Genomic DNA, 10,965 nt, shown 5'->3' on the forward strand with positions numbered 1-10,965 from the left:
CTCTAGATAAGGAGCTAATGGAGATCAATGGACATTTCCTAGAGAGATGATCATGAAGCTGCGTCTTGGACAAGAGGGAGAGGTACTTCCCCAGGAAACTCAGCATGATATTTGTTTGGGACATTGCAAAAAAGGCTAAAACCACATTTAACTTGCAAATATTGAAACGACAACAATTTGATTTGCTTTGACCTAAGCATTGCATGTGTTCAGGATTCCACAAGTAGTCTGGTAGTGCTGGGAGGAAGTGGGACAAGGGAAGATAGGAGAGAAGGCAAAGGTCAGATCAACTTCTCACGCGGGACTGAAAGTGGGAACATTTACAGGTTGAGATTTTAACCCAGGACTAGAATTGCCTAAGTAGTCAAAAATATCATTTGATAAACTTTAAAACACCGAGAGAAATAAAAAAATAAAATAAAAAAAGACAATTTATTCATAACTCTATCTTCTTGAAATTAATAACAAGTTCAAATCTTTCTGTATCCTTCAATTTTTATCAGTTTCTTAATGTAGATGTCATTTTAGTACTCATAAACTTTTGTACTCTATCACTTAACAGACTAGCAGATCATTTCCCATGTAATTATCATGTGTTATTTTTATTGGTTGTAGAGTGTTTCATTGTGTTCTTACCATAAATGACTTAACTATTTTCTTTCTGTATGTCATGTAGGCAGTTTCCAGATTTTCTTGTGATGAATGACATTTTCATAAAGTCTCTACATGTATATTTTATATTATGTTTTCCATGAGGTAAATTCTACATTACTAGGCTACCATGAATAAATATTTTAATGGCACTTTGTTATCCAGGTGGAAGAGGGTTTGGTACTCACTGTTTTGCTCCAAGTAAGGCCTGTAGTGTGATGCTCCTTGATGTATGCTTGAAGCTCACTCCAAATGTTCAAATACGACTTCACCCAATCCACATGGCGTAAATCACTTTGTTATAAAAGAGAGTGGAAGAGAGTGGGTTTAGGACCTAAAATAAAATTTTTTAGAAATTGGGGGATGAGGAACATAATAATCTAGTAACTAAGGCTCCATATGACCCTAGAGCAATTATATTTCTAGTCCAGTCACTGTGAACTGATTTCAAAGAGAACCTTGAAAGGAGTGGTCCAGGTCTCTCCTGAGAGAAGTTAAATGCCCCGAGCTCCACATATGGAGCAGAGAGGACCACAAACAGGAATCCCACAGAACCAAGCCAATTCAGGTCATGTCCTCATGTCACCTTGAATGGGGAGATGAATGTGGAGAGGAGACCATTCCTTTTTGTACTGCTTCTGATGCAAAATGAACATTGTGCTTTCAGGAAGGAGAATGGTATTGACAAGAAAAACAATTCTTTGGTTTGTTTTCTAATAATTTGGTTGTATTATTCAGCTGAAAGTGTAACCAAATTGGACAATTTTAGACTGAAGAAGTTGTAAGAAAAATGATTTCTTACAAGTGGATAGCACTCTAACGGGATATTCACTTAAATTACCTTAATTTGATACTTATAATGAAAATGCAGGTTAGGCAGGGTATTACCAGTATTTTTGTCCCAATTCTACTGACCCAAAATGTAGTAAAATGCTTACCCTTTATAACAATTAACACACAGGACTGAGACAACTATTAAAATATTAAACTTATGATAGGGAAAAGGAGCTTCATTTCCTTTGGATACATTTTTTTCTACTTTGAAGGAAGTAGTAGTAAATGAGATAATGATGAAATCTCAGTTAACAAAAATTTAATCATGAACCCAGGTCATTAATCTGAAGACAATCACTGAAGGAAATCTCTGTTATTAAAGTTCTTGTCAATAATGACTTTTCTCTGGACATATTATATTTCGTTGTCTTTGAAAAGCTCCAAGCACCACCAGCATGTTTAGATCCTATTGCATTAAGTCATGCCACTTAAGAAAAGTGAAAAAGGGAAACTGAAATCATAATTATCCTCTTCTCAAAGAGGAAAACATGTGAATGTGGTTTTATTCTACATTTTTATATTTAGAGATTATATTAATCAAATCTGTAAAAAATCTTGTTGTCACTCTCTCTCGCTTTCCCAGTTAAAACCCAAAAGGCTAAGTGTAGCTCCATAGTCTCTCATATCAGTTTCCTTATCCTGTGGAGTTTTTTGAGGGTCTTAGTACAGTGTCCTTCACATAGGAGATAGTATATGCAACAGGCATTATTAGAGCACTAAAATCATTTCAAAATAAATGTACACACGTATTTTTACACATGGTCATTTAATACATATACACACATATGTACACATGTGTATGTTCATATAATATACAAATATGTCTGTAGACATTATAGAAATGTCAGGCTATACTTTCTATTTAAAAATTTAACAAGTAGTGAAGTCCAAATATGTATAGGGAAATTCATTTTCCTTTTAAGTATTACGGTATGATTTTGACTTGAAGAAAGTTATAGCAACTTATAATAAGGAATAACAATAGAGTGTCTTTTAGCCTGAAGTCAGTCTCTAAGAGAAAACACATTGAGCAGGATCCAACTACCCATCTTTAGTTTTCATTTACCCTGAAGCTATGGTAAGGGCCTGTGGTTTTAATGATCATGACTCAGAGAGGTCATACCTCTACAAAGTCAAAACAATTAACTTGCTCTATTCATTTATGGAAAAAGAGCCCAACAGGCAGTCAACCCAGTCATAAGGGCTGCACAGATGCAGACTCCACTGCCCATGGCCCTTTTGTTTAAACCACAAGGAAGCTTGACTCAACTCCTCTACCCATGGGCCTGTCTGCAGGTAGGCGGCAATGAGTGGCAGAGGACTGCAACAACCTGCGACCAGCCCTGAGCCCACAGAGTGAAGGCACAGCTGGACTGGGTGCACTGATAAATGGGTGTTAAATGAGCGGTGTGCAGTATTCTGCTTCTGTCAGGTTACCACCCCTGGAAGCTCGACCGGTGGCTGGGAGCAAAGTGAATGAGTCCACACCTCTAGCTGCATTTCCTGGTCCATTAAGTATAATTGAGTTGTCCTTGATGCTGCCAGAAGTACATTTTCCACTCAATAGCTGACATCAAAGGGCAAATACTGGACTCTATTTAATGTGTGTACAAAAAAGTGGAAAACTTCAACCCTCCTTGCTATGCTGCCACCTGGAGAGAATCACTCACACCCATGGCCCCAACATACCCTCAAGTAGGGACTGGGGGAAAGACAGGAGCTGATAACCTGAGATAAGAACAAAAATGACCTCCAAGGGTGACTAGTAAAAAGGCAGAGGCCTACAGGGTACCTAAGGTGTCCTGAATAGGCATGTATAGGTGTGTGTCTGTATATCTTGGGGAAAAAAAAAAGATTAAGTACAGAAGATCTTTTATGATGTGGAAGTCCCTATGGGTGAATGTTCATGCTGACATATTTTTACGTCCAGGTTTTGGAATTTAAATTTATTCTTTCCTGAACTGTTATTTTTATGTGAGAAGAGTAGGCTGTCTCACATTTCTGATGCATTTTCTCATTCACATTGCACAATTCCATAGTCTCTATCTAATACAACAGGGCAACATCTAAAGTTTTGTCATTGGACACAGTTGCCTCACCCACAGTTCTCAGGGTGCAGAAAGTTTTACTTGGTATAACTGCTTTAACCAAAGTTCCTTTGAGGTAGAAGAGGAAAGAGGCATGCTGATGTCTCCTAAAGCTGCCCTTCTTAAAAGCTACAAGACCTGTTTTGCCAATGTGGAATGAGTAAGGGAGTGGAGCACTGTAGTTTAGGAGACGTTTTCCTGGATAGTCATCGCTGGAGTCTCTCCATTTGGTCCCATTTTCTATTCTAACCCCAATTTAAGTCTCTCTAGGATCAATAATTTGTACAGTAGAATGCAGTGATTTTTTAATCGTTTTTTCTGGCAGGCAAAATCCCTTGGTTCAGATTCATCTGTACTTCCAACAGCACTCTGAACGGTCGCTATTCTTATAAATGCCTCTCTGTCCACCCCAATTGTATTTCATCTTAATGCAATCTTTCTTCTCAGTGGCCTGGTTTATTGTCTCATCTGATTTCCATTCTTCATATATACTTCATTTCCAGATTCCTCTTTTCTTCTCTCTGCTCACCCACAAACTCTATTTTGACAATGTAAAAGTTTTGTGACCATATAGGGCTGGTCTATCACAAACTGTCAGAGAGCTCTCTCATTATTGTGGTAATATGTAATAGATGACATACATTCAAGTGGAGAGAGTTTATTAATTGCAAGAGAATTAAGGCAGATTTTCTAAAACACACATATTATCTGGATAACTGATTTCACTTTGCACTTTGCTTTACTTGCAAAGATGAGATATTTCTTTAATGTTCATAGTAAAGTAGTTAACAGCTTTTGAAAGGAATCAGTAATGAATTATATTAAATTTTAGAGATAAATGTCTAACAAGCAATCAACTGAAAATTTGGTCAGTAAAAGAAGGTACATACCTGTGTTTGTAGTCCTTCAAAACCCTGTTAGTGTAAAAGGTGGCAGCATCATTCATCTCCTTGACATAAGGACCGGGTTTGGGGGACTGAGAGAACGGGACCATCACCCAAGCATACAAGGGAAAAAAAAAATAGGATAAGAAAGAAAATGCCTTAAAGAAGAAGAAAAGCAATGGAGATGTTGACTTGAAAGTTGGAGGCACATTTTGCCTTGTAAAGATTGATTAAAGACTTTCCACATTTTAGAACACAAAGCACTCAACTTCAAACAGGGTAAAAAAGAGGTGCTACGTTCAGCCTGCACAGAATCTTCCCTCAGTGTAACAGAGGACAAAGGAGCCTGAAAGTAGCTATGGATTCTCTTAAACACTCCAAAAATGTGATGAGTGCAGGGGGTAACACTCCATCTGGACTCACCACAGCTATCCATCCAAGAGCAGGGATGCTTTCACTGACGGCTGAGAGATGGTTAAACATTGTACTGCCCCGGTTCCTTTCTCTGTAAGTTTGGATTTCCTGAATCTTTTCTGATATTGGTTTCAGAAGTGCAGTCACGTCATTCTGTAAGCAAACAGTGAACACTGTTACTAAGACAGAACAGAAGCAGAACGCCTCTATCTACTTTGCCCTAAGCAAGAGTACTGGGTACTTGCCATTTGTTGGGGGTTTTCAAAATAGGATTTTCTTTTTTGTTGTGGTAAATATGAAAATTGCACAAAGTTTTAACATTATTAATGCTGTCTCCTGAGACATGGAAACACTCCCAGTATATGATACAGCCCCTGTTTTAGAGAAACCTACGTGGAACAGAGTGAATTGAGTGTAGATCAGTTATGTTTCCAAACGGAATGAACAGATCATACTACGCAGTAACACAGATCTAAAATCAGGGAGGGTGGTGAGAGTTAGTAAAGGTTATCTTCCTGTTTCTTTGGGAAAATAATGTCAGAGAGGTTCCTTGTTTTACCAGAGTTACCATAATCCATGTGAAAAAGCGGAGATATTTCACTGAGGCTCTTTTTAAGAAAATGTGATGGCTTGTAATATTTATAGTTACTTTAGTCTGGTTCGGCCTTCTACAGTGTCCCCAGTCAACTTGGCCGATGACTACTGGCCACTCTCATTTCTGATTAGTTCAACAACTGATTTCTCTTTCAAAATCATGTGATCTGAGTTATGAAGTATCACAGTGATAAACACCTACCCTTGGCATTCTCTACTTTCTTTGATTTTGAAGAGCAGATACGAAGTTACCTAATGTTTTGTGTATGTGCTCCAAAGAAATAGCAAGTCTTGTGTTTCAGCTTTGTAAAAGCAGATGAAGAGGCTTCAGCAATATTTTACTAAATCTTGTTAGCAGGAAATAAAATAGAAAAGCCCCTTAAGGCTCTTTAATTTCTCTAATCAAGACTTCAGAGTAAAGTTTCCAGACTTGGCTACATATTGAAATCACCTGTGAGCTTTCAAAAACAGAGGCCTGGGTCCCACCCTCAGAGACTGATTCAATTGGTCTGAGGGTGACCTGGGTTGGGGCACCCCAGGTACAGAGGTTAACCACTGCTACAGTGGTGGCTTAACACCCCCAAAGTCATTTCCACCAGGGACAGCACACCATTAGGGAAGGAATTATGTTCAGCTGTGGCAGCTTCCAGACCTTACTTCTCTGTCTTAAATCCTATGTATATCCTCCCCTAAAAGAAATCTGTGTAAGGGCTTTAGAATTAGAATGACCTTGGTTTAAATCTCCGCTCTATCACTTACTATCTATGCGGCCTTGAGCAGAAATCTTAATCTGAGCCTTGGTTTCCTCATCTGTAAATCAGAGATAATAATACTTACAGCCTATGAGCTACAAGAGATATGGCAATATTAACCCTCTGGTATGTGAGCAGTACACAATAAGTGGAAGTAATTATTACTATTATTACTATTATGAAATTAGCTCAGACTGAAGATAAAAAGGATATCCCCCTAATATGTAATATTCATTTGCTTCAAAGAGATGACTGTATTTTTTTTCAATTTTTTAATTTTTAATTACAGTTGACATGCAATATATATTAGTTTCAGGTGTACGGCATAGTGGTTAGACATTTATATAACATAAGAGATATCTCTTTGATAATTCTAGTTCCCACTGACACCATATATAGATATTCAATATTATTGACTATATTCCATATGCTGTATTTTATGCCCCCATGACTATTTTATAACTGCCAATTTTTACTTCTTAATTCCTTCATCTTTTTCACCTAGCCCCTCATACACCCTCCTATCTGGCAACCGTCAACTTGCTCTCTGTATTTATGTATGACTTTGTTTTGTTTTGTTTGTTTATTTTGTTTTTTAGATTCCATGTATAAATGAAATCATATGGTATTTGTCTTTCTCTGTCTGACTCACTTCACTTAGCATAATACCTTCTAGGTCCATCCATGTTGTCGCAAATGCTAAGATTTCATCCTTTTTTATGGCTGAGTAATATTCCACTGAATATATGTACCACCTCTTCTTTATCCAGTCGTCTATCGACAGGCACGCAGGTTGCTTCTATATCTTGGCTCTTGTAAATAATGCTGAAATGAACATAGGGATGCATATCCAGAAGTAGGATTGCTGGGTCATATGGTAGTTCTATGTTTAATTTTTTGAGGAAACTCCATACTATTTTCCACAATGGCTGCACCAATTTGCAATCCCAAAGCAATGCACAAGAGTTCCCTTTTCTCCACATCTTTGCCAACACTTGTTGATTTATTGATGATAGCCATTCTGACAGGTGTAAGGTGATATCTTATGTGGTTTTAATTTGCATTTCTCTGATGACAAAGACTGTGTATTTAAGATAAGAGAGATTCCAAATATAATACATGACAGTTAAGAGGATTTTAGGGTTACAGGAATCTAAATTGAGTTATCTAGTTTAGCTTTTTGACAAACTCAATTGAGTAGGTCACAATCAGTATTTTTAAAAATAGAACAGAATATAAAATATTAGAGGGCATTCATATGAGTAAGAATGAGTATTTTATGAACACTTATTTCAGTTATATAGTGTGCATGCATGTGTGTGTGTATACTGGGCTGCAAAATAAAATGTACATCTTGTTATGAATTTCACAGAAGTTTGGGAATGTGGTTTTAATCCAATTCTCTCATTTTACATAATTGGGATACAAGCTCAAAGAGGTTACTTTACTAAGTCATGATCAGCTAGTGAGAGTTAATAGAGCTGAAGCTAGAACCCAGGTCTTCTGTGAGGTCCCAAGACGATTCTCTACACTGGATTACAGTTATTACAGAATTACAGTTAGCTCTCTACACATAGGCTTCTTCTCTACCAACAAGACTAAGGAGAGGTATTATGAAGAGATTATAGAATGAGGCTATTTGGGTTCAAGTCCTTGTTCTTCAGTGTATAAGCTCTAGGACTTTCCAAAAATTACCAAACATGTCTACGATTCCATGCAAAATAACCTTATCTGCAAAATAATGTCGATAATAGTACCCACTTCCCAGGGCTATTGTGAGGAGTAAATGAGAGAACAGGTCCACCCTGTGGGTGCTCTGTAGGAACACTGTGGGTGCTCAACCAATGGTAGGTGATCTCCAAGGTATCTGCCAGTTAAAAAGTCTCTGAGTGACCAGAGGCACTGACCGGCTCTTTCATATCACTGACATACAAACACAAGGAGAGTGTCTTCCTAATTGAACTATGCAGGTGGACAGAGACGTGTTTTCATTTGGGAGAAACAAAAAGAAATACAGGAGAAAAAAGCCAAATGTTTTCAAAGTTCTCAGTGGACTTTTTAAATCTTCCATATTGAAGGAGGGGACAACCAAAAAAAGTCGATGCAGAAGCTAGCCACGTCTTGTGAAAAATTCATGAATACCTTCCCACTTTCTCACTTTCCTTTCTGGTTATTACAAAGAAAAAATCTTATAGATTGGCATGAAGACCCTGCCAGGGTTGTTATGGCTGAATTATGTTTTTCCCAAATTTGTATGCTGAAGTCCTAATCTCTGGTATCTCAGAATGTGACAGTATTTGGAGGTAGGGCCTTTAAAGAGGTAATTAAGTTAAAATGAGGTCATTAGGGTGGGGCCTAATTCAATATGACTGGTGTCCTTATATGAAGGGGAAATTGGGACACAGACACACAGGAAGATGCTGGGAGAAGGCGGCACCTATAAGCCAAGGAGAGAGGCTTCAGGAGAAACAAACCCTGCTGACACCTTGATCTTGGACTTCCAGTCTCCAGAATTATGTGAAATCAAATTTCTGATGTTTAAGTCCCCCTGTTTGTGGTACTTTGTTCTGGCAGCCTATGCAAACTAATACAAGGGTGAAATGATGGTATAGGAAAAGCAATAAATATCCTGAACCCTCAAACACAATAAAACAAATAAAAAAACCCTCTAAACATTCTCTGCCCCAAACACAACTATTCCATGTCTGTTAATGGCTACTAAAAGTCAGGTTTAATTCCTCTCCCTGGAATCTTGTTCTTTAGAAGGCAAACATTTTTCTCTTCATGAGATTCGTTTTATTCCAAATTCAACACCCAGTCAAAGATATGCTATTGATTTTCCCAGAAGACAGCTGATTTTTAATTTTAGCAAAACTACTAAAAAGAATCCTAATTTTCTCCAACAATTTGCTAAGCCATAATATTCTTGATGCAAAGACATTTTTGAGAAAGGCCAGGATATCTGAATTGTTGGTGAAACCTGGCCTATTGCCCCAAAGGGAAAAAGAACCAGAAACTGTGTATTTACAATGTTAGGTAGATTTATTAAGGCCATCTTTATTTATCTCTAACTTCCCAAGAACAAACTCTAAAGTCCAAGGAGACAGAGTATTCTGGAAGATATTTTATATTGGTTATCTGATGAAAGCATTATAAAGATTGTGAAAGTTTCCTTCTGCCTTAATCTGGCAATTGTGTGAAGAATTGTATTCATTAAAAAAAAAAAAAAAAAAAGCAATGCCGAGAGAACTAAGTTCAACGGCTATTTGCACAACCCTAATAAACAGTACAGCTTTTATTTTATGCCAATAGATTTCTCCTGTACTTTAAAGTAGGCTTACATTCTCTAGCTCATCTTGAACTTTCACAGCTGGAATCAAAAACAGAGAAAGAATATTAAATTTATGGTGTAATTTCCATCAAGGCTGATCGTGTGGATGTCAGACAAAAAGCAAATGGGGAAGGTTATTAGCTTGAGGTACTTCTACCTGTTTAAGTATTAAGCATGTATTAGGCATACTCCATAAATACAGGTTGATGTCAATTAATATACTGATGTCAATTAATACTGCAAAAGGGCTTTTTACTGATAGAAGGAGATAATTTTTTCAGTGGAATGCATTGGTGGTGGCTCCTTAGACATATCTAGAAGCTAGTGTGCTTTGGAATGGCTTTAAATCAGTCAATTTTACATAGGTCTAACTCAGATTAATTTTTAAATGTATCACTCATGTTTCTTCTATTCTGAGAGACGTTTCCTTGAAAATAAAATCTTTTTTCAAGGCTCATGTGAAGATTAGCTGAACAATCTGCCTCTGTCCCTCCCCAGGTTTCCATAGCTTTAACAGAAGGTGAAAAATGGCCAAAATGAAGGAGATACATGCCCAAACTGCAAGTTTCAGAACATGTTTCCAAGGGCTATTTTAGCTTGATGGGATTGTACTTTGGAGAGTATTTCAGGACTTTATGACTTTAGTTTCTGCTTTAAAGTTGAAGAATTGAGACCCATTATCAGCTTCATCTCAGTTTAGCTCCAGAAATAATTGTTTTGCGGAAAGTAAAATTAAAAAGCTTTATCAGCAAGCTTTGTAGAAACTTTACCCAAAAAGGAAAACCAAATTCCCACTCACGCTGTTTTGTAAGGGATGGAACAAACCCTGGGAGTTTGACCTCAAAGATGTGTCATTGATTAAAACAAAATAAGCCTGTTATTTCTGGAATCCAGGGTTCTTATGTGGTTTTACATCAGGTAGAAAATGAATCAATCAATCATTACTTCTTTTTAAAAAATTTATTTTTCCAGTTATAAAATTAACACTATATACTCTTTATGAAACATTGGAAAATACGGATGGGAAAACATAAGTGAACAATAAACATTCTTTTTAAAAAAAATTTTCTAGCATAATTTTCTTTTTTAAATTAAAATTATTGGGGTGGCACTGGTTAATAAAATCAAATAGGTTTCAAGTGTACAATTCAATAATATGTCATATGTATATTGCATTATGTGTTTACTATCCAAAGTTAAATCTTCTGTCACCAAATATTTGACCTCACAAGTACTGCCATTTGTGACAACATGGATGGATCTTGAGATAATCATGCTAAGCAAAATAAGTCAGACAGAAAAAGTTGAGAACCACATACTATCAATTAAAATTATTGGGGTGGCACTGGTTAATAAAATCAAATAGGTTTCAAGTGTACAATTCAATAATATGTCATATGTATATTGCATTATGTGTT

The 10,965-nt window shown here is 36.9% G+C and overlaps 1 protein-coding gene across 4 annotated transcripts in view; it reads right to left on the reverse strand.

The window, feature by feature from the left end:
* The window catches only part of CAP2 (cyclase associated actin cytoskeleton regulatory protein 2), a 126,854-nt gene that overhangs the window by 35,945 nt on the left and 79,944 nt on the right, over positions 1-10,965 (reverse strand). For 2 of the 4 annotated variants that reach the window (XM_011362854.1, XM_011362855.1), the window contains 3 exons: positions 4,880-5,023; positions 4,463-4,548; positions 840-945 (listed from right to left, as the gene is read on the reverse strand). The exons of 1 other annotated variant lie outside the window; for it this stretch is intronic. In XM_011362854.1, coding sequence (XP_011361156.1) covers positions 840-945; positions 4,463-4,548; positions 4,880-5,023 — 336 coding nt within the window. The remainder of the gene's footprint in view (positions 1-839; positions 946-4,462; positions 4,549-4,879; positions 5,024-10,965) is intronic. One more of the 4 variants, XM_011362856.1, reaches the window with a different exon arrangement.

This window comes from Pteropus vampyrus, unplaced genomic scaffold (assembly GCF_000151845.1).
Source record: "Pteropus vampyrus isolate Shadow unplaced genomic scaffold, Pvam_2.0 Scaffold80, whole genome shotgun sequence".
Classification (NCBI taxonomy): Eukaryota; Metazoa; Chordata; class Mammalia; order Chiroptera; family Pteropodidae; genus Pteropus; species Pteropus vampyrus.